The sequence below is a fragment of the Callithrix jacchus genome, chromosome 14 (assembly GCF_049354715.1).
Source record: "Callithrix jacchus isolate 240 chromosome 14, calJac240_pri, whole genome shotgun sequence".
In the NCBI taxonomy this organism is placed as follows: domain Eukaryota; kingdom Metazoa; phylum Chordata; class Mammalia; order Primates; family Cebidae; genus Callithrix; species Callithrix jacchus.
In genome coordinates, this window is record NC_133515.1 from 39584868 (window position 1) to 39610442 (window position 25575).

The window sequence follows — 25575 nt, forward strand, 5'->3', positions numbered from 1 at the left end:
TCTGAGATGGAGAGGCAGGTTGGGGCTGGAAGACAGGGGTGTGGCTCAGAGCAGCCCGGGGGTGGATGACCCAGCTACCACCCAGTGGGAAAAAACAGCTGGTAGAGACCTCAGGGAGGCACTGGCCTGGCCTGTCTGGGGAACAGCTGGAAGGCTAGCAAGCTTGAAGAAGCATGGGTCTTGGGGAGAGTGGCTGGAGAGGAGGTCAGGGAGGCCAGGCGGGGCTTTGAAGGTCATGTAAGGGCTTTGAGTTTTGTGCTGAGTGAGATGGGAGCCATTGGAAGACTTTGAGTAAAACCAGGTCACAAGAATTGGATTGAGGCTAGACTGTTGGGCAAAGGCAGAGCAAGAGACGCGTAGAGAGTCTATGGAGTCGATTGAAATGACTCAGGCAAGAGATGACAGTTCCACTGGGGGCAGTTAAACTGGAGATGGTGAGAAATGGTGGGATTTTGGACATATTTTGAAGGTGAGTGGGTTGAAGTGGGTTGAAGGTGTGACTGGGTGGGTTCAACAGAGAATGAGGAGGGAGGTTGGAGACAGAAAGTATGGACAGCTCCTTTGAAGGATATTGTGAAAAGAGAGAAATGACGAGTAGCTGAAGGGGATGTGGGGTCAAGGGCGTGCTTTCTTGAGAGCAAAACCCTTGCTCCTGTGCTGATGGAACGATCCAGTAAACAGGGGAACTCGGTAAGGCAAGAGAGTGAGAGATCACTGTAGTCTCACCACTGAATGGGCAAGAGGGGATGGGGTTCATGCCCAGGTGTCAGGTTGGTCTCAATGGGGAGCACGGGTGATTCATTCTTAAGAACAGGAGAGAACTCACAGGATTTGGGCACAGATGCCGAGGAGGTTAGAAGGAGCCTGGGAGCCTGAGGAAGTTCTCTGCTCTGTAAAGAGGAAGCAAACTGAGAGTGGGGATGGGCAACGGGGTGTTCTAGGGGCATCCGGGAGAGAGGGAGACAGGACATGTAGTACATTGCCCTAAGCAAGCAGTGAGGGCTTACTTGGATTAGGGGTCGTGACTACGCAGGGCACCGCTCAGGCTGGCTGTTACTCTCCAACACATCAACTGTTGGGGGCAGGTGTGGAGGAGGCCGAGTTGGATTTACCAGGGTTACGGTTTAGCCATGCGAGAACGCTGTATGCCTCAAAATAAGAGAAGGGAAAGGGAGTTGAGATTTTGCGCAGCCGTGCATTTAGGCTGAGTGAGCAGTTTACTTGGGCGATGAGAAGACGGACAGTGCCCTGACCGGGTCTAGGAGCTGGAGTGCTGGGGCCCCTTTGTCAAGAAGTTCATACGCTGGAAAGAAACCAGACACAATAAACCCTTCAAGGCTTACACCTTAAGCAGCTTTCCCACGGTGGAGACTAGGGACTGTAGAGATTGTTGGGATGGGGACTTGCAGGGGACAGAATGGGCCGCAGCTGGGCCCTAGGTCTCCAGGAAACGCAGTATGATTTGAATACAGATCTCCATCTCCAGAGACAAGTGACCCGACACCGTGGAGAAGGCTCCAAGGCGGGTTCGCCGGGACTCAAACCTCGGCGTCTCTCCCGACCCGGGGGTCCCAGCAAACCAGAACGGCCGCCCCGGCAGCCTGCGGAGGGGAGAGGACCCGCTCCCGGGCGGGGATCATGGGGCAGGCGGAGAGACGCAGGCGGCAGGGAGGCAGGGGCCTTGGGGCGCACCGCACGCTCCGCACACGCCCCATTCAGCCCTTGCTCGGATTTGGTTTCCCGGAAGACAGGCTCTCGTCCCGGCCGCTGATCTCCCACTCTTTCCGCCTGCACTCCTGTCTTCTTCCCACCCTTTCCTGGGGCGCACAGGGCGACCGCCAGCCGGCACCGGTGCGCAACGGGCCCGGGCAACCTGGCTGGTGTGGAGCCCTGGGCACCAGAGGCTCCCGCGGAGCAAGCCCCGCGGCGCCGTGTCAGCCCTCGAAGGCCGAGCTGCGCGCCCTCATCAGCCGCGCCTGGTTCTTGGCCGGTAGCTGCGGCCGGCGGAGCTAGGGACCAGCGCCCCCGCTGGCGCCGGTCTGAACCCTGTCCCTCCCCGCCCCCCGCGGGCCAGGCGGATCTGGGTAGGGGCCAGAGGGGAGGGTCCGCCCAGAGGGTGTCCGGTGTCCTCTCTGAAGCCTCTCCCAAGCATTGGTCACTTCTCCGCGGAGGTGCAGCGAAGGCGACAGCTCTGTTGGCGCGGCTGCCTGGGAACCCGGCGCTTGCTGGGTGGGTGTTCGGGCCCGGTGCTCCAGCTCCTGTCCTGACTGAGCGCCTGTGCGCCGCCGGGGCTGCCCAGCCATGCTGTGCTGCCTGCTGGTGAGGGCCAGCAACCTCCCCAGTGCGAAGAAGGACCGGCGCAGCGACCCTGTGGCCAGCCTGACTTTCCGAGGTGAGAGCCCCGTGGCCGCCGCGCCCGCGCTCGGGTGCCACCCGACTCTCGGCGCTCACTGGCGAGTCTGCGGTCCCTGCTCGGAAGCTAACCCTAGTTCAGGCCACAGTTTCTCCCTTTGTCATCAGGGACAGAAATCCAGCCCCGACTTCTGTAGGGGGGCGATGAGGAAGAAACAGCACAGTAAATGCCACAGGGCTTTGAAAAATTGGAAAAACGAAAGTGCCATAGGTCAGCGGTTATCACTTTTCAAGATACCCAGAAAAAATAAAGTCCGAGCTTTTACTGGGTAGTGGGGATACGGGGAAGTTGGAAGATGGGTGGAGAAAGTAGAGAGGAATCAGGGCCAATGGAAAACCGGGCATGTAGATGATGTGCTTTGAAAGTTGTGTCTTTTTTCATTCATTCACTCATTCATTCACCCATCTTTATCCAATACTTGCTATATTGAATCTGCTCCATCTTAATCAGTAGGAAAAGGAACAGAATAGGATGAAAATGGCCTTGTCACAAGGAATTTTGAGACATGTCAAGGATATTTTCTCTAAATTCAAGAAGCTAAGTCCCTACCTGTAGTGCTTAGAGTAGATACAGGTATCTCTGTGTGAGGCGGCAGAGAAATCACACACACCCTCCCCTTCTCACCAGGCGTCGCCTCCCCCAACCCCTCCAAGACAGATTCGCAAGACATTCAGGAGAGCTGTCTCAGGAGGGGAAAGGGAAGAGGAAGGATCTGTCAAAATTAAGAGAAGGAACAATAGCTGTGGGTCAGGACCCCAGTTTTGCAGAGAAAGATAAACAAGGAGAGGAGAGAGGGTTTCCTCTTAGCCTGGAGCCATACCTTGTAGCTTTGTGGAATGATTAATAATAATAAAAACTATGTATCAGAAAAGATGGTCAAATGAAGAGGGAAAAGTGGCTGGTGTTTTCATGAGCTTCCTTCAGTGCAGGCACCAACGGGAGCTCTTTTAACTCTGACCCATGATCTCAATCATATTCCCAAGCATCCCCAAAATAATGACAGATGAAAGACACGATTTGGCAAAGGGAGATCTATGTGTAGCTTCTATTTTTTTATTTTTATTTTTTTGAGACAGGGCTTCCCTCTGTTACCCAGGCTGGAGTGCAGTGGCGTGATCTCAACTCACTCAACCTCCGCCTTCAGGGTTCAAGTGATTCTCCTTCCTCAGCTTCCTGAGTAGCTGGGACTACTGGTGCCTGCCACCACGTCCAGCAAATTTTTTGTACTTTAATAGAGATGAAGTTTCACCATGTTGCTCAGGGTTGTCTCAAGCTTCTGAGGTCAGGCAATCCCCCTGCCTTGGCCTCCCAAAGTGCTGGGATTACAGGCATGTGCTACCATGCCCAGCATGTGCAGCTTTTATTCTTTGCTGTGGGACAAGTTATATGTCTAACTCTTTTGAAAAGTGTGTTGTAAAACATTTAAGAAAATTTCCCTATTTTCACTGATCGGTGACATGCTTGGGAGTTCGCTATGCAAGAGCAACTTCAAGACAAAGTCCTCCATTCTCCACTGCTGATTACATGCTGCCTAAGGCTTTGCTATGCAGAAATTGTGAAGTCACCATTGGCTGGAAAAGAAATTCCCTAAAGACACTGAGCAGGGTACACATGAGCGTAGGGCTCTGGATGCTCCAACACTCTTTCAGGTCTTCTCATAGCTCTTTCCCTTGTCCTGTAACAGTCCTGTGGTGGCTACCAATGTCTCCATTCTGCAAATAAGGATATTGAAACCCAGGGAAGTTAAATGTGTTCAGGTCAGTGGTCATGGCAGGGAGTTACCAGCACTTGGAGTGGGGAAGATGACCAAATCCCCTGAGGCTCCTCTTGACTATTTCCCTGGCCCAAGTACCCTGAGCACGTGTAGCTGCTATCTCCCCCAAATCTCTGTATTCCTTCTTTGCAATGTGTTATTATTTATTTGCATGATGATCTTGGAAAACAGAAATGCCATCTAATAGAATGTAACATCTCCAACTGTTTCAAGTCTATTTGTGTTTCAAAGCCCAGGGCAATGCCACCTTCTCCAGGAAGACACCCAGGATTCCCCTGGCTGTCAGTCTCTCCTCTCTGGATGACAAGCAGCTGCACCTTGCTAGGGATGCTAGCACCCTTGCCCCAATCAGCCACTGCTCAGTGCTCAGCTCCATGCTTAGGGCATCAGGGTGCCTTGAGAGCAGTGACCTGTCCTATTTGTTCATTGGTTTGTCCCAGTGCTGAGCACAAGTAGGTGCTCCGTAGTGTTTGTGCCCTTTCTGGCCCAGCCTCTAGCCATCCTCCGGGTGTGCCTGGGAGCTTCACTCTTTCTGAGACATGGTCCTCTCATTTGACTGTTCCTGAGAATTACTTGGAGAATGTGTTTGAAAAACAGACTCCAGAGTCCCCATCTGTAGAGGTTCTGATCCAGCGGTTTTGGAAGGTGACCTAGGAATCAGCATTTAAGAAATACCCGATGCAGGTTGTTTTGGAACCACATCTTGGGAAAAATGGGTCTGAGATGTGGCAGCCAGTGAAATTAATGAACTCCCCTTTGTGGGAGTGGTCATGATGGAGTTTGGGGCTGAGTTGATGCATAGGGAGGGAAACTGTTAGAACCAGGCTCAGAACTTACAGAGCATGCAGGCTGAGGGAACTCAGCTCTGGCTGCAGATCAACACTGTGTGTGGGAGGAGCTTTACCAAAGACCACTGCCAACCTCCCAGCCTGCCTTTTCTGAAGTCATATTCCTCCCACTGGGGCCCCAGGCACAGGTGTTGGGTTCTGACAAATGTCCAGGTGTTTTGGATTTGCAGTCATCAGGGTTGAGAAGCACTGAGCCCAGTCTCCTCTTGGCACAGATGGGACAGTGGTCTGCTTGCAGAGAAGCCAGCCTGCACCGTGTGCATGGCTCCTACAGGCAGCCCGAAATGTATGGGGCTGGGCTGGCCCCACTTTCCTTGCAGTTGTTCCCTGGGCATTCCAGTCTCGGGTGTAATTTCAGGATCTGCCTCCCAAAATAGACGATGAGCCCTGGGAGGCTGGACTCAGGGCAACTTTTTGGCTTCCCCGTCTAAGGAACTCTATTAATAGTAGAGGCTACTATTGAATACTGCTCATTCTTTTGTTTTTATATTAATTCATTAACTAAAAATACTGTGAGTGCCTGGGCCATGGTAGATAGTTTTGACTGATTATCTGTGTGAATGAGCTGCTTAATTTCCTATAGCATTGAATTGTCTGTACTTCTCTTCTGCTCTGCCCACTTTCCATTTTGTAATGTGATTATTTATATCCCTCTATTCATGCATTTAGTTCATTGAACAAATATTTACTGAATACCTACTATGTGCCTGATGCTGTTCTAGGTACTGGGTTGCATCCAAGAACAAAACTAGATCCCTGCTGCTTTAAAGCTCAAACGTCTTATTTCCTTGATGGCTGGATCTGCGGTGTCCCCACTTGGTGAATTCCTGGTGTCACCAGCCAGGAATCCAGAAGTCATTGCTGACACTTCCCTTTCCCTCCTCCTGTCGGGGCCTCTCTTCCTCTAGCCTCCCCCTCCCATCGCTTCGCTTCCCTACCTCCTGGGGGCCTCTACATTGTGGGCAGGAGTTGGGAGATCTTACAGTTGGAAGTGGATTCCTGTCTTCAGGGAGCACTCTTCACTCACCTGTGTAGGCAAGGTGGGCCGCAGGCCCTGGACTCTCTGAACCTAGCTGATTACACATTAGAAATGACTTAGAATACTGAAAATAGCTTTCTGTTTTCTTTTCTCTCTTTACTTTTTTCTTTTCTTTTTCGAGATGGAATTTCACTCTTATTACCCAGGCTGGAATGCAATGGAGTAATCTCGGCTCACTGCAACCTCCGCTTCCTGGGTTCAAGTGATTCTCCTGTCTCAGCCTCCCAAGTAGCTGGGATTAGAGGCACCCGCCACACGCCCAGCTAATTTTTGTATTTTTAGGAGAGACAGGATTTCACCAAGTTGCCCAGGGTGATCTTGAATTTCTGACCTCAGGCAATCCACCTGCCTTGGCCTCTCAAAGTGCTTGGACTATAGGCATGAGCCACCACACCCAGACTGTTTTCTTTTTATAAATATAATACGTACTTGCTGTTAAAAATGACAAACTACAGAAAGGCATGAGGCAAAAGTCAAAAATAGCCCCAAATCCTGCCACTTTGAATAAACTTGTTAACAATTTGACATGTTTCTTCCAAGATTCTTTTTTCCCTTTTTTTTTTTTTATTTTAAAAAAAGTTTAGCTGGGCACGGTGGCGCATGCCTGTAGTCCCAGCTACTCAGGAGGCTGAGGTGGGAGGATTGCTTGAGTACAGGAGTTCTGGGCTGCAGTGTGCTATGCTGATTGGGTGTCTGCACTAAGTTCGGCATCAATATGGTGACCTCCCGGGAGCAGAGGACCACCACGTTGCCTAAGGAGGGGTGAACTGGCCCAGGTCGGAAACATGGAGCAGGTCAAAACTCCCATGCTGATCAGTAGTGGGATTGTGCCTGTGAATAGCTACTGCATTCCAGTCTGGACAACATAGCGAGACCTCATCTCTTAAAAAAAAAAATTTAGTTATGAAATGTAACATACAAGCAAAGTACAGAAGTTATAACTATATGATTTAATACTGTGGTTCTCAACTGGGGGCATTTTTTTCCTCAGAGGACATTTGTCAGTATCTGGAGACATTTTGGGTTGTTGCCACAGGGGTCGGGAGCACAGGGTGTGTGTCTACAGGGTGGAGGCCAGGGATGCTGCTAGACATTCAACAGGGCAAGAGGAGGCCCCCTGCACCACCCACAGAGTTATTCAGCCCAAACAGTAATAGTGCTACTATTGAGAATAAATGCATGTGTGAAGAGAACACCGATGTAATATCACCCAGGTCAAGAAATAGCTCCTGGCCAGCCCCATTTCTCTACCAGAAGCCCACAGATTCTTTCTCTCTAGACGTAATCCCATTCTAGATTTGTTTCCCACATGTTTGCACATTTGCTGAAAAATGAACCAGGGGGCCAGGCATGGTGGCTCACACCTGTAATTCCAGCACTTTGGGAGGGTGAGGCAGGTGGATTGCTTGAGGCCAGGAGTTCGAGACCAGCCAACATGGTGAAACCCTGTCTCTACTAAATAATACAAAAATTAGCCAGGTGTGGTGGTGCGTGCCTGTAATCCCAGCTACTTAGGGGGAAGAGGCACGAGAATCGCTTGAACCCAGGAGGCGGAGGCTGCCGTGAGCCAAGATCTGGCTACTGCATTCCAGCCTGGGTGACAGAATGAAATTTAGTCTCAAAAAATAAATTAATTAAAAAAAATGCAAGGGGCAGGGCATTTCTTTCTACGTCAGTCAGTATTCTTCTATGAAACCTTTAAATATGTCTGCATAGTATTTTATTATATGGATGCACCGTCATTAATTCACTCAACCCCCTATTGATGAACATTAGTTATATTTGTATCCAAGGCTTATATTATACAGAAACTTCGAGGCATATTCTGGTAACTAAACCTTTGCCCACATATTTAAGTATTTCCTTTGGGTAAATACTAGGAGATGAATATCTATGTCGGAGGTTACAGACGTATTTAACACTTCGCTGCATTTCCAAAACTGTTTTTAAAGTCTGTATCAACTTTAGCCTCCTGGTGGTCAAGTACGAGGGGTTATTTTTCTGATGACCTTGTTTACACAAAGCATTGCCCCATAAGTCTTTGACACTGTATTACGGTTCCAATAGTGTTTGTGATACTTCATGCATTTGTTTATTTATTCTTACTGAACGACTTTTGAATTTGCCCATGGTGGGCGTGTTTGTCTCTTTCTTCATTAGTTGGAAGTGCTTCTTTGTTTATTGAGAATGTTCCCATTTTTGTCATTGATGTTTCTAATATCTCCCCCAGTTCTGTTTGTTTTCTTAACTGGCAAGTAAAAATTGTATGTAAATACATTCCCCAGTTCGAATTGGCCTTCTGAGTTTAAAGACTACTCCTCTCAGAGTGCATTTCACCACAGCTCACTGACTGCTTGGCCACTTCTGTGGTTCTAACTTGGATTTAGAAAGATGGGATGGAGGGTGGTTGATGGGGAGAGGAGCAGTGCGCTGCTGGTGGCGGGGGAGACAGCCGTCCAGTTCCTAGGGTGTCCAGGCCTGAGTACGCCTTGGCGGGGCAGGGGTCAGAACGACCAGTTTCCCTGCGCTTTTTCTTTGGGGTGTGAACCAAGAGGTAACACAGGCCTTCCTTCAGCCGAAGCCAGGGCTGGCTTTTCTCCTCTCACTGCTGCTGCCTTTGGGTTGTCTGCTGATTCTTTGAATTTCTGCCATTTTCTTGGTCTTATGAGTATTCTAGTGGGGCCATCAAGAAACTGCCCTGCACACAGCAAGCCCTCAATAAATATTTGGGGAGTATTTGGAGAATAAGTGAGATGCTGCATTCAGGCTGCTGCAGGCTTTGAAGTGCCTGCAGCTTCGGAGAGTAACTCCTGATTCATGGGTAGGTGCAGCTGTCTCTCTCACTGGGAGTCCGAGACGCTGCAACTCCCCTACTTCTCTCTGTTCCCTCTCTAGGGGGGACATCCGAGCCTGGGAAACCTCTTCCACTCCTCCCCCTTCCGATCCCCCAAGCTGAAACTGGCCTGTAGACCTCAGGCCCACCATGTGTATCCATACCATTTCCCTCCTGGACTTAAAAAAACTTGTGGTAAAATGAACATAATATGAAATGCACCATCTTAGCCATTTTTAAGTATACAGTTCTGTGGCATTAATCATTCTGCAGTTATCACCATCTCCAGCACGTGTCATCCTCCCCAACCAAAACTTTATACCCACTGAACACTAAGTACCCCTTTCCTCCCGAGCCCCTGGTAACCACGGTTCTACTTTCCGTCTCTATGGTTTTGACTACTCTAGGTACCTCATATAAATGGAATCACACACTGTCTTTTGGTAACTGTCTGAATCATTCAGTCTAGAGGAACCCTCAGGGCTTCAGCATGAATCTTATGCATGCTGCGGGCCCCCAGTTCCACAGAGCAGTTTGGGAAGAGGGCATGGCTCCCTCTCCTCACCCCAGTGTGAGCTGTGAGTTCTCCTGTATCTTAAACTTCTGTTAAATTATATGCATAAAGCCACATCTCTCGAGGCCAGAATTAATGATCAGGAACAGGACAGGGCAAAAGCCATGATGAGGAACTATTTTCGTAACTGTTTCCTAATTATCAATGTGCCTTCCCTTTTCCTGGTGTCTGTAAATCATGTGATTGTGCTGAGTGAATGTTTTGTTTCTTTCTTGCTCCTCCTTTGGGGCCGCAGCACGCATGAGTGACCCCTTCCTTCACATTACCCAAAGGGTCCCAGAGTTGGCCCTTCTAACCAGGACTTAGTGAAATATCACTGAGGGCTTTTGTTCTCCTCATCTTCAGGGAAGGTAGGAAGTGGAAAATGATTAAGAGATACTTAGCACAGGACTTGGCACACAGATATCGCTCAGTTAAGGAAGCCTGGAGCACCAGGAAATGAGTTTCTGAGTGTGCAACTCAAGAAAGGCTGCAGATGGAATTTTCCATGTTACTCCTGTAGGTCACAGGAAGCTGATCTGTGATAGGGGAGCAGAAGTGGACACGTAGCTTGCATCTCAGGCCCCCTCAGAATCCTGTGCAGCAGACACTTTTATTATGATCCATTGGTTGCTGAGGAGCAAGGCCTAGAGGTTATGAGCCCTCCCTAAGGTCACACAGTAGTGGCTGTTCTTTGAGTGTCTCCAATGCCATGTGTCTGATTCCTGCTGGAGCCGCACCAACATGGCCCACCAGAGAATTCAGAGTGTCTCAGCCAGGACCCTTCCCCCATATGACGCCTCCTTTCATCCTCCCTCTGCTGACACACAGTCACACCATGAATTAAGTTTGGGGCATTCCCAAAACAGTGCTTTTATCCTCTCGTGAGGAAGTCAACTTGCAGTCAACATGGAAAGAAAAGGACCCATTCGTTCAGCTCCGGATTACTGGCCACCTTGCTAGGGACTAGGGTTACTGTTACTGTTAATAACATGTGTAAGGTGTGGTGCTTGCTGCTGGAAACTCCCTTCCCAGTTGGGGGTTTAGAACTAGAAGCATGCTGCTACACTGCTGTCCTGCACATGTGGTCATAGCTTGGTTAGGGAGCACTAGAGACAGGCCAGCTACCTCTTTTGGGAGAGTCAGGGGAGTCTTACCAGAGGAGAGACAACCGTGCTGGGTAATGAAGAGTCAGTAGGAGTTCACCAGATGCATCTGAGTAGGCACAGATGGGAGGGCAGGGGAAGGAAACTCATGTATAATCAGCATACTATGTGGCAGGCACCTCAACGTTGTATCTCGGTAATTTTCACAACAATCCCTTGTAAGGTAGGTATTATTATGATGAAATTCAGGCAGACATGTTAAATGAAATTTCCTAAGAGATTATTTTATTTTAGATGGAGTTTTGCTCTTGTTGCCCAGGCTGGAGTGCAATGGTATGACCTTGGCTCACCGCAACCTCCGCCTCCTGGGTTTAAGCAATTCTCCTGCCTCAGCCTCCCAAGTACCTGGGATTATAGGCACCCACCACCATGTCTGGCTGATGTTTTTGTATTTTTAGTAGAGACGGGGTTTCTCCATGTTGGTCAGGCTGATCTCAAACTCCTGACTTCAGGTGATCTGCCCACCTTGGCCTCCCAAAGTGCTTGGATTATAGGTGTAAGCCACTGTGCCTGGCCAATTATTTTATTTTTTTGAGACAGGGTCATGCTCTGTTGCCTAGGCTGAAGTGCAGTGGTACAATCACAGCTCACTGCAACCTCAAACTCCTGGGCTCAAGCAGTCCTCCCACCTCAGCATCTCGAGGAGCTGGGACCAGAAGCACATATACCACTACACCTGGCTAACTTAAATTTTTTGTTAAGATGGGGCCCCACTGTGTTGCCCAGGTTAGTCTTGAATTCCTGGCCTCAAGTGATCCTCCAGTTTCAGCCTCCCAAACTACTGAGATTACAAGTGTGAGCCACCTCACTGGCCCCTAAGAAGTTCTTAAAATATTGTACATGGAACCTGGGGGGATCCTCAAGACTCTGAGCAGGTCAGAAGGTCAAAACTCTCTTCACAACAATATGAAGAGGCTATCTGCCTTTTTCACTGTGGGGACATTTGTACTGATGGTACAACAGCAATAGCAGGTAATGCTACTGGCACCTTAACTCTAAACAAGGCCTTGGCAGTCGGGGCGCAGTGGTTCACACCTGTAATCCCAGCACTTTGGGAGGCTAAGGTGGGCAGACCACCTGAGGTCAGGAGTTTGAGACCAGCCTGGCCAACATGGTAAAACTCTCTCTCTACTAAAAATACAATAATTAGCCAAGCTAGGTGGTGGGCACCTGTAGTCCCAGCTACTCGGGAGGCTGAGCCATGAGAATCGCTTGAATCTGGGAAGTGGAGGTTGCAGTGAGCTGAGATCGCGCCACTGTGCTCAAGCCTGGGCCACTGGCCTTGGTACGAAAAAAAGGCCTTGGTACGAAATTGTGATTCTTGTGTTTTTTAGATTGCATGCACTTGCAGTTAAAAATAAAAAGGCAGTTTCACTTAAGAGTGTCCTTGATGAAGCAGTAAAAGGATTATTTTGAATCCTCCTGTACACATGTGGAGAATGTCCTGTATGAGGAAATGCGAAGAAGGAGAGAGCACCTCTGCTGCATACCACAAAATCATGGTCGTCTCCAGGAAGGGCACTGGAATCACTGTTGGAGTGACAAACTGAATTAGCCACTTTTCCCCCCATGGAATACTGTTTTTACTTTAAAGAATGACTGACAAACTCTAGTTATTTGAACCTGGGCATTTGGCAGATATTTTCTGAAAAGTTAAAGAGTGAGCCTGTCATTTCAAGGAAAATGGCTTGAAACATCACTTGTTGCCAGTCAAAAAATTTGAGCTTTCAGGAAGACATTGGAGTTTTAGAAAACTTTTAGAAGTAACTTCCAGCTTCCTAGCACTGAAAGTGTTACTTCCCAAAAAAACAAGATTTGTTCACATGGTGAGTAACAAACGATTCTCCATGAGAATGCAGGTTTTGAACAACAGGAATTTGATTGCTTGTCACAAGCAAGAGCACCAGGACAAAGCAGTGTCTCCCGAGGGAAAGTGACGGGAGGGTTTTCTGGGGCAATGGAGAGGGAAGAGGGTGCATCCTCGCATGTAGAGGAGGGGTCCCTGTGGCACAGATGCAGTGAGTCATGGTGCCAGCATATAGGTTGCATGCTATGGTAATGAGACTACAGGTCTCCCGGGGTGCAGGCTTTAAGCATGGTCATGAGGAAAGTTCACTGGGGTTTATCTATAAGTTGCTGGGGATGGTCACCACTAGGTGACCGCCTACTATACAGAGCTTGAAAAAAAACAGGCTGTAAGACAGAAAGTTGTGAAACAAGCAGATTGCTCAATCTTCCTACCTGTTTACTGAAGGCTGATGTTGACATTAATGAATGAGTGCAAATTTTTGGTAGGGCATAGTGAGTTTCCAAATGGCCAATGCAGCTGCTACAGAATCATACGTGGGCGAATGATTCATTCAATGTGCAAGATAGAACAATGAATTTTAATGTAGCAGAGAACAAAATGTTCATTGATCTGGTTTCAGATTTCACATTGCAACTTACTGTTAAGAAATTACGAACTACGACTTGTTGAATTTTGATGTCGTATCAAAGAGGGATATTCATAATTATCTGTAAGTGTATTAAAATATGCCTTCCTTTCCAACTACACATCTGGCTGGGTGTTCTTCATAGATCAACCAAAATGAGGAGCCTCGCCAGCTGGAATGCTGAAGTAGTGATAGGAGAAACCAGCAGGCATCAACGAGATTTGCAAAAATCTAAAAGTGCCACTTTTCCTTTTCTGGGAATTTATAGTTTTTTTTTTTGGTTTGTTATAGATGTGCCACTTATATTAATATTTATTGGGCTTACTACTGTGATTTTAAAATTAATTACTAAATAATTATTTTTAAATGCTTCAGTTATAATTCCTAATGTGAAAATTCGTAGATACAGGCCACCTGAATAAAAGTGCTTCGGCATCCCTCAGTAATGTTTAAGGGTGATGTCTTGTAACCAAAAAGTTTGAACTGCTGCCCCAAAGAATCACAGAAGATAAGTGTTTTATAGTGGTCTGTGATGTCAACTTTCAGGATTTTTTCCATGATCAGTGATTTGTGGCAGGAGAGGGAGTTTGGGAGCTCACTCTCTCCCTGGGAGGAGGTTTATCACAATCTCTGGGGGAGTCACTAGACCGAGCAAATATTTACAAGATAGCTGCCTTAGAATCTCCCTGGCCCCTCTCTGCCTCCCTCCCTCAGATGATCTGCTCCCTCTCACACATGCTCTCTCTCTCTCTGTCTCTGGCTCTTTCTCTCTCCCCACTATTCTTCAAATCCTCCCTCACCCCTTGCCTGCCTCCTCGAAGCCCTCTGCTTCCCTCCTCCTCTTCCCCAGACTCTGAACCTGGCAGGGCGGGGGCGACCACACAGGAGGCTGCACCTCTCCAGGCTGGATGGACACTGATGTGGTTGGCTCTAAAGCCTACTGGGGCTCCTGGGAGATGTTGTCAGAGGCTCGAGGGGCTTTTGTGGTCCAGGCTGGACTCTCTGAAAGCTGAGCCATCCAGCTGGAGACCAAAGGCTTCTCACTGAATCTTGTGCAGGTTGGGTGGAATGAGGTGATCTTTAAGAGCCAACCCAAATACAAGCTCTGCGTCGGCTGAACCAATTGAATTGTCTGTTGAGTGCCCCATCGTTTCTGTTCCCGGTGCTTACTGGAAAAGTCAGACACGGTTAGCCCAGCCCCAGGTCACTGCAGAACAAGGCTTTATTAAACACCGTCTATTCTTCTTCGGGAACTTCAATACTCTTTTTCTGTGGATCAGTGTCTTCATGGAAGATGTGGGCTGGGTTTAGTGGGAGACCCTCACTCTGATCTGTCAGTTCACATGGTGGGCCCTCAAGCAGGGAGAGCCGAAGCTCTGTCCACATTCCCTGTTTTGTGGATCATCCAGAGAGAGAAATGCACTTGCCAGCCCAGTAAAGGACCAGGGGCTGCAGCGCCTGCCTGTTTCTACCAGTCTATCACTCTTCTAGGGAAACAAACTCCCTGCTCACAGCTGTAGAGCCCACCCTAGGAGGGGTCTCCTTGTGCATCTCTCTCGCCACCTTTCCTTCAAGCCTCACCTTCCCCACTGCATTGGGGACCTGTACTCACTCGCTCCTTCATGCCCACTGCTCCAGAGGAAGGGCTTCTGCCGTCCACCGTCTGGGGCACTGTGGGTCAGCTCTCAGCCATCAGAGTGTTAGTTCTTCTTGTTGTCTACCCCAAAGCCATTCTGCATTCCCTCAGCCAGCCCTCCCAGCCACACAGAGCTTCCTTGGGTTACCTGACCTCAGACAGACCCCTTCAAGGCCTTGGAGGGTGGAGTGGATTTTCTTTTAATGGAAGTAAAATACGCACATCATTAAATTCCCCATTTTAAGCACTTAAACATATATAACATATATGATTTTAGGTTGCAATGTTGTACAACCATAATCTAATTCCAGAACATTTTTATCACCTCAAAAAGAAACCTCACACTCATTAATCAATCACGCCCCATTCCCATCTGCCCTTTCCCTCCTCTTAGCCCCTGGAAACAATGAATCTGCTTTCTATCTCTATAGATTTGCTTATCCTATAAGACATTTCTTATAGATGGAATCATATAATTTCTGGATGTAGATGTTGTTCAAAAGAGAAATGAAATGCTTTCTAGTAAGGTTATTCATTTTTAGAATTAGAAGGTTGGATGTGGTGGCTCACACTTGCAATCCCAGCACTTTGGGAGGCCAAGGTGGGAGGATCCCTTGAGGCCAGGGGTTTGAGAACAGACTGGGCAATGTAGCAAGATTCCCGTCTATACACACACACACACACACACACACACACACGCACCCCAGCTGGATCTAGTGGTGTGTGGCTGTGGTCCCAGCTACTCAAGAGACTGAGGTGAGAAGATAGCTTGATCCCAGGAGTTTGAGGCTGCAGTGAGCTATGATCTCACCATCACACTCCAGCCTGGGCAACAGAGTGAGATGCTGTCTCTAAAAAAAACTAGAATCAGAAAATTTATAATTAAAAAAAATTTAAAAATTCAGAAATAACAATAACAAACTCATTAAGGAGAGTCAGCCTGGGTACTTTCTTTTGAAAGCATGTTTCTGATGTCCCACAGCTGAGAGGGAGAAGCTGTGTGATTGGCATTGGGCATTCACTGCAGACTGGTAGGGTTCTCTGGGAATCTGGTTTTGTAAGATTTCCCTTGGTGACCAGGCTGAAGGATGGGTCTCAGGAGCTGAACCTAACTCAGTGGAAGGTGCAGGGTGGGACGTGTCTCTCCACTCTCCCTCTTGTGTCTCCTGTAGGGGTGAAGAAGAGAACTAAAGTCATCAAGAACAGCGTGAACCCTGTGTGGAATGAGGTATGTAAGATTCACCTTCCTTCCTTTTCTTTCTCTCTGCTGCTGTTGGGTTTGCAGGGACAAGTTAGGGGGCTTGTGGGGGAGGTGGCTTCTCAACAGTGTCCTTGAGGTGGGGAAGGGCGGGTGGTCCAGCCTGCCAACAAAATCCTTCAGGCTCTAGGAACCTGGGAGGAGGGTTGGTGGTCTGGCCTACCAGGTAAATGGAGAGGGGCAAGACACTTTTCTCTGTTTTCCCCCAGCTCTGGCCAGTCAGGTAAAGGGCGCTCAGGGGTTTCTCTCACACAGGCTGTCTGTTTTCCCTGCCCAAAGCTCACCTTCTCCCCACAGCCCTCCCTGATGAGGCAGGTCCTCCTCTGGCTCCCACTGGCCTCTGTCTCCTCAAACAGCTCCCTGCATACATGGCTCCCAGGTGGTCCTTTGGGAGCCTTGCTGCCTTGTGTGGATGGGGTTTGATGCACATGGGAGCCTTTGCTCTGAGGAGGGTCATGGGGGCTTAGCCAACACGGCACTAACTCGTGCTACCCATCAGGGCCTGGCTCCTGGATGAGCCCAATAATCTTGGTCCTTGAGGATGCTTCACGATCACCTGGTGCTTTCACAGCCATACTCCTGGTTTGGCTTCCTGGGTATGGGTTGAAATTTAGTTGAGAGAGGAGGCTGTGAGAGCCTACCCTCCTCTCTTCTGCTGCCTTCAGCTCTCACTGTCACCTCTGAAATTCTGGAGCTGTGGTCTTCATCCATCCATCCATCCATCCATCCATCCATCCATCCATCCATCCTTCCTTCCATCCATCCATTGATCCATCTGCCTATCCACTAGAGTCATTCATGGATGCCTATTCAATACCCTGGGGGCACGAAGGTGTACCAGCTACAGTCTCTTCTCCTAGAGGGCCATAGGTTAAGATGCCTTTTCTCTTTTTCTTCCAGGGCTTTGAATGGGACCTCAAGGGCATCCCCCTGGACCAGAGCTCTGAGCTTCTTGTGGTGATCAAAGACCATGAGACTATGGGGAGGAACAGGTGAGGTGGCCAGAGGGGGATGCTCCATGGCTTGAAGGTGCAGGTAGGATTGTGGAGGATTCAGCCTGCAGAAGCCAGGTCCCAGGGAGCTGGGGTTTCAGTTAGCATTTATCAATGCTGGCCCAGTGATGGATGCTGGGAGAATCCGGCTGTGGCTTCAGGAACTCAGCCATGGGTACGGCTGAGCTGCGAGGCTGCAGGGGAGGGAAGATGGGCTGGGATCAGGTGTCCACGAATTTGCACAGACACTGTTTGTCTCAGAAGCAGGAAGACTCGCTGCCTGCTGTTCCAGCCCAGAGGCTTCCAGAGGCAGGCTCTCTCTTCTGGTGCAGCCGAGGCTGTTGAGGGCAGACCCCCCCTCTCCAGGAGGTAGGCAGGCGAAGTGAAGCTGCAGCTAGCAGGGAGCTTTCCAGGAAGGCCTCATGGAAGTGGCAGGACTAGAGGTGAGATTTGTGGTTTAGGAATCAAACAGCAATAATGGGTAACCTGGCCTGGGAACCTCCCTGGGCGGGGTTTCTGGTGAGTTTTTCATATACCTAGTGGGTGGGTTTCCTGGCAGGAGCAAAGTTGCGGCAAAAGCAGGTGCCCGCTAGGCAGGCAATGAATCCCTTCTCTAGCCATTGAGCTCCTGGGCCTTGTAAACGGAGGCGGCAGGGTGGACAGGTTCAACCCAACCTGCAGATAGGTTGGCCTTGGACTGGGGCTGTGGGTGGACTGGGAGACACAGCACATGAAACTGCCTGTGATGAGCCTTGAATGTCAGGGTGGGAGTGCGGTGGTCCCTGCTGAGCATGAGAGGAGGCAGCTGTGCTAGACGCCAGCAGGAGTAGGGTCATGCTCAAAGCACCATTTATGGAGGTCGAGGCCCAAGCACCAGGCATGGGCTTTCTGTTTTGTGACCTGCTTACAGGGGAGCCTTTGTTTGGGAACTGGGTCAGCGGCGGAGTCTGAGGCCTGGAAGGCTGGCCGTGTTGCCCTGGGGTGAGGCAGGAGGGACAGGGGAGGAGGAGAATTCAGGAACCTAGGGAAGGCCAATCAGGGTCTTGGGCTGCAAAACACCTGAAAAATGTGAAGTGTTAGAAACTCAGAAAAAAACCCTACTACCACCTTCTCTCTGTGGCTGTGCTGGCTGTGGGTGTGCGGTGTGGGGAGGTTGGGGCACTTTCACTGGGGCCTCAAAGGTGCAGCTGCAGGGTGTGGGGCCCAGGCCTGTGGTCCAGGCCATCTTGGGCCCATCTCTTCTGATGCTGACCTCAGTCATTTCCACCTGCACGGGATGGGGGGCGTGGGGGCGGGGCAGGGGTTGGAATCGATTCAGCAACCTTCCAACACAGACACCGTGGAAGGCAAGGCAGCCGCTGACAAGTGTGAATGGTAGACTCACAGATCGGGGTGGGGAGCCTGGACAGCGGCAGTCCTCTAAGGCTTCCTGGAGGAGAGGCCACTCAGACTGACTGTCAGGCAGGGGCAGGCTTTGAAAAGGTGAGAGGGCGGGTATTCCAGTGTGTGGATGTGGTGGGCAGCAGGGCTCAGCCTTACAGGTGGGACTCAGTCCCACCACACGTGCAGCCCTGGGAGAGGTGGGCGTGGGGAAGAATTGAGAAGGGGGCTTCCAATGCCAGGCTGAGGAGAGTAACAGCAAAATCACACAACCGGCACTTGCCAAAAGTTTGGCCAGGTGTCTGGCCCTGTGCTGCCTTATATATAAGACCTTTTCTCATCAGTTAGGTACAACTATTTTAACTGTCACCACTACAGATGGGAAAACTGAGCATCTGAGAGATTGGGCAACTTTCTTGAAGGCTAGTGATGGCAGAGCTGTGATTGTAGGGCAGGTTTTTGGGACATGCTCATATGATGCTCATAATCACTGACCCCCTGTGCTTCTCAGAGGCTCCTGGAAGCCCCAGGGTGGTGTTGTTCCCTTCTGGAAAGTTCAGTTCCCCTGACAATGCTGGAGCTGACAGAGTTTAGAGGGTCAAAGGCAGGACAGTAAGGTTACTGCAGGCCACGCAGAGGAAGCAGATGTTTCATTTTCATTATCTTCTCCAGTATTTTTAAAAAGGCTCTGTGGAGAGATTTCCTTTTTTTTTTTCGGATGAAGTCTTGCTCTGTGGCCCAGGCTGGAGTGCAGTGGTGTGATCTCTGCTCACTGCAACCTCCACCTCCAAGGTTCAAGTGATTCTCCTGCCTCAGATTCCCGAGTAGTTGGGATTATAGGTACCCACCACTACACCTGGCTAATTTTTGTATTTTAGTAGAGACAAGGTTCCACCATGTTGGCCAGGCTGATCTCCAACTTCTGTTCTCAGGTGATCTTCCTGCCTCAGCCTCTCAGAGTGTTGAGATTACAGGTGTGAGCTAGAGATTTCCTTTTAAAAAACGTTTAACATTATGATGAGTAGATAATAGTTGTATATATCTATGGGGTACACACTATGTTTGGATACAGGCCTATGGATAATGATCCAGTCAGGTAATCAGAGTATCCATCACCACAAACATTTGTCATTTCTTGTGTTAGCAACATTAAAATTCTACTCCTTTAGTCGTTTGAAAATATACCATAGATCATTGTTGACTGTGGTCACCCTATTGTGCCAGGGAGTACTAGATCTCATTCATCCCATCTAACTGTGTCTTGTACTCATTAGCCACCTTGTTTTATCCCCCTCTCCCTGCTACCCTTCCCAGCCTCTGGATTCTACTCTATCTCCATAAGTTCACTTTTTAAAAAAATTAGCCCTCTGTAGGGAGATTTCTAAGACCACAAAGGCAACATGAGAGCTGTGAACATGTTTCTGATCAATTCAAGGGGTAGGCTAGCCCTCAGGGTGACAGTAGGTGATAGCCACACATGGGCTGTTCTGGCCCTGTGGGACAGATGTCATATGGGGAATGGGACGCTTCGAACCTTGGGGCCCTCCCTTTGGCTCCTGTGGGTGCCCTCTGGCTCCTGGGGGCAGCTGGCTCCCTAAAAACCAGTGCTCCACGTGAGCAGTTCACTGCAGGGCCGTGTGCCAGAAATCAGGTCCTCAAACATCAGTTTGTGGGACAATTCACCAACCTCACCAATTTACCAGAAACACTTTACTTGTAACTTTTGATTTTTCCACTTATCTCAGTTTCAGATTTCTAGCAATTAAAAATTATCTTAATTATAATTAACGAGATTTAAATGTGCACTTACATTCATAAATACTTGAGGACTCTCAGAATATGCCAAAGTAACACTGTCATGGGAGGAAATGATCAAATTTTGGCTTCCTGGCCAGGTGCGGTGGCTCACACCTGTAATCCCAGCACTTTGGGAGGCTGAGGCCAGCAGATGAAACCCCCTCTACTCAAGATAAAAAAATTAGCCGGGTATAGTGGTGGGTGCCTGTAATCCCAGCTACTCTGGAAGCTGAGACAGAAGAATTGCTTGAACCCAGGAAGTGGAGGTTGCAGTGAGTCGAGATCACTGGCTTTATGCTAGGAGAACATGGGATGTGTGGCCTCCTCAGCCGTTTGCAGGCAGGTGCAATGCCTTGGGGAAGGGAGTGCAGGCACCTGCAAGATAATTCTGTCACCCCCACCCCATGATCAGATGGCAAAGTACTTCCACCCTACACGTGCATGTGAGAAAACAACCAAAGACAAGAAGCAATACAAATTCTAAAAGCGTAAAAAGAAAACCATACCAGGGAGCAACAGGAACAACCATGTGACATTTTAAATGTTGAAAGAAAAGGAAAAACCTTCAGGGAATCCAGTTCAATGAGCATTTTATTTATTTATTTTATCTTTGAGATGGAGTCTTACTTTGTCGCCCAGGCTGGAGTACAGTGGTGCGATCTTGGCTTACTGCAACCTTTGCCTCCTGGGTTCAAGTGATTCTCCCATCTGGGCCTCCCAAAGTTCTGGGATTACAGGTGTGAGCCACTGCACCCAACCCTTCAATGAGCTGAAGTTGAAGACCTTCTCACTGCCCCCCAGTCCTGCCGGTTGGGTCAGGAAGCAAACAGGGACTCAAGTGTTAGGTGGCTGTGCTTTGAAACTGTCCTCAGACCTCTCCAGTTGGTGGGTTCCAGTGAGGGTTCTGGGAGTCATCATACAGCCATCGCTTTCATTTGTGGGAGTCCGAGGCATGTCTTCTGTGAGCTCCTCTGCTGTCCTCCCTCGTCCTCTTTCAAGTGAGGAGATCACAGCCCTCTGAATCCGTTAATCCTTCAGTCCCCCTCCATCTCGCCTCCCCTCCCTTTTCCCAACTGCCACCCTCTGGCTCTCTCTGCTTCTGGATTTCCCCTCAAGCCTCTCTCATTCTTTATAGCATCTTACTCACACCTCTGTCTCTGCATCTCCTGCTTTGCTTCTTTTTCTTCCTGTACCCCTCCTTTTATTCTTTCTCTTCTCCTTCTCGTCCCTCTCCTCAATCCTCACCATCCTCACTGCCAGTGTCCTCTCTTTTCCTAGGCTCCTGGGGAATTTGGCATTTCTGAGTTTTCCCTGATGATCACTGACAGTTTAGGGGTGCCCTTGTTAAACCAGACTGGTCTGCTGGCCAAGAGTGGAATCTGGGGAAACCGTTCATGCCTCAGGAAGGGAGTCTCCATCTGGGAACTGTCTCCAGTGTGCTCAGAACCCCACTAACCCATGAGAGGGGCAGCCCTAAGCCCGAGGACCCCTGAGCCAACTTCAGGGATGGATCGACTTTATTTGGCTAAAATCAGGTTTCAAATGTACATAAAAGGAAGCTCCACTCCTTAGGCTGGAAGACACTTAGGCAAACCTAGTGGGAGGTCCTGTGATCCTGTTCCAGGCTGCGCTTGACAATTTCCTGTTTACTGGGGGCTTCTCCGAGAGAAGCTGAAGGGGAGATGGTCCAGCTCCCTGACCAGGTGTTCAGCCCAGGGGTTCCCAATTTAGGCCACACAATAGAATTACCTGGGCAGCTTTTACACACACCCATGCCCGGGCCCTGGCCGAGGTTCTGATTTAATTGGTTTAGGGGAGAGCCGGTGCAGCGTCACCCGCTCTCCGGGTGCTGGGGTTTTCGCTGGGCAGCCTGGTCTGAGAGCCACTGACCTGGACTCTAGACCAGCGCTGCCCACTAGAAATTTCTGAGATGATGGAAATCTTGTCTCTGTGTTGACTAGTGTGACTGAGAAATCGAATCTTAAATTGTATTTAATTTTAATGACTGAGATTTAATTGACTAGATGTGGTTAGTGGCTACTACGTTGGACAGAGCTTTAGATTTTTAGAACAGTGTTTCTACCCTGGCTGCATCTAAAAATGACCTGGGAGCTTAAAAAAAATAATGTCTGAGCTCCGCACCAAACTGATTAAATAAGAACCTCTGGAGAGGGCTGCGTGAGTCAGCACTTTTGGAAATCACCTAGGATAGCTGAGTCGGGGGTGGGCAGTGTGCACTCAGGGTGGAGAACTCATTGTGTTAGAGAGATGCTGGCACTTTTTATTTTGTTGTTTAGGCAGAGTCTTGCTCTGTTGCCCAGGATGGAATGCAGTAGCATGATCTTGGGTCACTGCAACTTCTACCTCATGGGTTCAAGTGATTCTCCTGTCTCAGCTTCCCAAGTAGCTGGGATTACAGGTACCTGCCATCTCACCAGCTAATTTTTGTATTTGTAGTAGAGACAGCGTTTCGCCATGTTGGTCAGTCTGGTCGTGAACTCCTGACCTCATGATCTGCCCACCTTAGCCTAGCAAAGTGCTGGGATTACAGGCGTGAGCCACTGCATCTGGTCTAATGCTGGCACTTCTGAAAGAAATTGCTCTCAATTTTTCCAGGGATCAGCCAAGAAATAAATAGAAATGGTCTTTCTTGTAATTGTTTATGTATATAATTATTGGCAAAATAATCACCATCAATAACAATGGCTGAAATTGTACATGGTAAAATTGTTAAAGAACCGAAAAGCAGAAGAATCCAGTTGGTAACCACAAACACTGACCTGAGAAACTGGACTTATAAATGGCAAGGAACAATATTTGATAAAACCTGATGTCAACCAAAAAATAATTTTAAAAATCTGTAAGCCAAATCTGTGTTGGGAAATTTAAACAGAGATTAATTGTTCCCAATGAAAAGAATTTGGTAAAATGAAAAAAAAGATGGCAAAAAAGAAAAACACTTTAATTGCTCTGTATGCAAAACATATCAACATTAAACTGGCTTCACTTAATTTGTTCTGAAAAAATGCCTTCTCAGTGGAAATTAATTACTGTAGGTGTATTTTATATTTAAATGTTCAGTAAATATGAACATAGAAGCAAAAATCTCCGTGGGGTCAAAACATCCACCTGGTACAGCACCAGGGTCAAAATGATGCTCACCTTGACCGAGGTGACTCACTGGGCCCCAAGACGGAGACATAAATGCAACAAGGAAACATCCAAACACCCTGTTGAAGGGGGCGTTCTCAAATGCCACAGGTGACACCTTATATTAAAGCATAAAACATCAATCATCGTTTCTCTGAGATGCAAACTTGAGTGGGCTCCCTGTGTTTTTCCTGGTCACTCTACCCTCCAGCCTGACCACGCTCGCAGCCTACCTGCTTTAATCAACTGGCACAGGAGGAGGTCTAGTCAGGAGGCACAGGATTGCCTTTAAAGAAGCTCTCAGCTGGGTGTGGTGGCTCACACCTGTAATCCTAGCACTTTGGGAGGCCAAGGTGGGTGGATCACAAGGTCAAGAGATTGAGACCATGCTGGCCAACATGGTGAAACCTCATTTCTACTAAAAATGCAAAAATTAGCTGGGAGTGGTGTAATCCCAGCTACTTGGGAGGCTGATGCATGAGAATTGCTTGAGCCAGATAGGCAGAGATTTCGGTGAGCCAAGATGGCGCCACTGCCCTCCCGTATGGGCAACAGAGCAAGACTTTGTCTAAAAAAAAAAGAAGCTCTTTTAGGTGTTCACAGTGGCATTTTTTTTTGGAATAGTTTGATTTGCTCTGTGACCTGGTGACTCTGCAAAGTGGGCACTGAGGGGCCTCTCACCTGCACACAGATGCCTTTCTGCTCACCCTTCCCCATGGTCTGAGCATGAATCATGGCACCCACAACTGGCAGGAAGCCCAGGAGACAGCCTGAGAACCTTCCTGAGCACCAATGCTCCTTCTCTTCCTTCTTCCTTCAGCTGCTCCTCCTCCCACGCCCACATTGAGTTAGATGACCTAGTCCAGTGGAATAAGCATGGACTTTGAGAAAAGCCAGGGTCTAGTTGCACCACTGTGTGGCCTTAGGCAAGTCACTACACTCCACGAGCCTTGCTTCCTTCCGTTCTTAGGGGGTATCAAATCAAGGGACCTGCCACAATGGGATGCTCCCTAAATGAATGTTAGTTCTGCTCTGCTGCCTTGTCCTTACCCTCCGTGCTTCCTTCTGAAAGGAAGGAAGAGACCCAGCCCTCTCCCACCAAATGCTGCTCTCAGACAGCTATGGGTTGAAAAAGCACCAAATTATACAAATGCGTAGGTGGCAGCCTGTGGCCTCATGATTCGCACCATTTTAGGAATTGGGAGACGGGCTTTATGGCCCAGATTCTGCTTAGAATAAAGGGAAGTGTTAGTGGTAGGTGTCCAGCCACTACAATAGGTTATGAGGAGGTATTTGAGGAATGGTGTCTTCCTGACATAGGACCATCTCTGAGCCTGGCCTTGGTGCCACTGGTGGCAGAGGTGAGGGTGGCCTGATGCATCCGGTGGCAATGAGCTTCATCTGTTGAGGGAATGTGAAGGTTTCCAGGAACATGCTCTTAGTTCTTTAGGGTGGCCATGCATGGGAGATGACAGAGTCACCTGGGGAGGGGGCCTGGCCAGTTGGGCCTGTCGCTGACACCTGGAGTGTGCTGATGGGAGTGAGGGGCTCCGTACTGACAGGAGCAGGGATTTTAATTCCCCAGGCCATCCCTCAGAGCTTGGCAGGGCAGGGGAGGTGGAATGAGAATGAGGGCCAGGGGCTTTGCTCAGGGACCCCACTGTCAGCAGAGCCCTGTCCTGGACCTCTCTGAACCTGTTTCCTCATCAGGACAATGGCAAAAGCAGTCCCTATGTTGCAAAGGTGTTGTGAAATTTAAATAATATAATGCCTGTGTGTCAAATGCCTGCTCAGTGCTTGGAATATTGAAGGTGTAGTATATGGGGGCTGTTGGGAGCAGGATCTATATAGATGCACTCACGTAAACCACACAAACATGTGAACACTCTGTGAGTGTCCCGGATGAACATACATTAGTGCCTGAGTGTTCACTAACATAGCATACATATGCGCACAAGCATTCTTTTATTTAAAACAACGAAAAAATGCCACAAAAGTATAAAATACCTAAGTAATTTTTCTAAGTATAAAAATGAGCTCCATTCTTAAAGAGTTAAAAAGGAAAAAGTCCAAGTTCTCCTACCTTCTACCCATGCATTTCTCGTCTTTTCTCCAAAGGTGCCCATTGTTGACAATTTTGTGCATAGATCTTTCTTTTTTTAGTTTTTTTTTGGAGACGGAGTGTCACTTTCGTTGCTCAGGCTGGAATGCAGTGGCGCAATCTCAGCTCACTGCAACCTCCTCCTCCTGGGTTCAAGCTATTCTGCCTCAGCTTCTGGAGTAGCTGGGATTACAGGTGCC

The 25575-nt window shown here is 48.8% G+C and overlaps 1 protein-coding gene across 50 annotated transcripts in view; it reads left to right on the forward strand.

The window, feature by feature from the left end:
* The window catches only part of DYSF (dysferlin), a 236648-nt gene that overhangs the window by 11431 nt on the left and 199642 nt on the right, over positions 1-25575 (forward strand). For 33 of the 50 annotated variants that reach the window (XR_013526458.1, XR_013526459.1, XR_013526461.1 and 30 more), the window contains exons 1-3: positions 2158-2392; positions 15870-15925; positions 16856-16947. Coding sequence is in view for 44 of the 50 variants with exons in the window: in XM_035272223.3 (XP_035128114.1) it covers positions 2302-2392; positions 15870-15925; positions 16856-16947 (239 nt within the window). In the remaining 6 variants the exon portion in view is untranslated. Of the gene's footprint in view, positions 1-2157; positions 2393-15869; positions 15926-16855; positions 16948-25575 lie in introns of those variants that run through there. The other 17 variants (XM_035272224.2, XM_078349054.1, XM_078349051.1 and 14 more) reach the window with 1 other exon arrangement.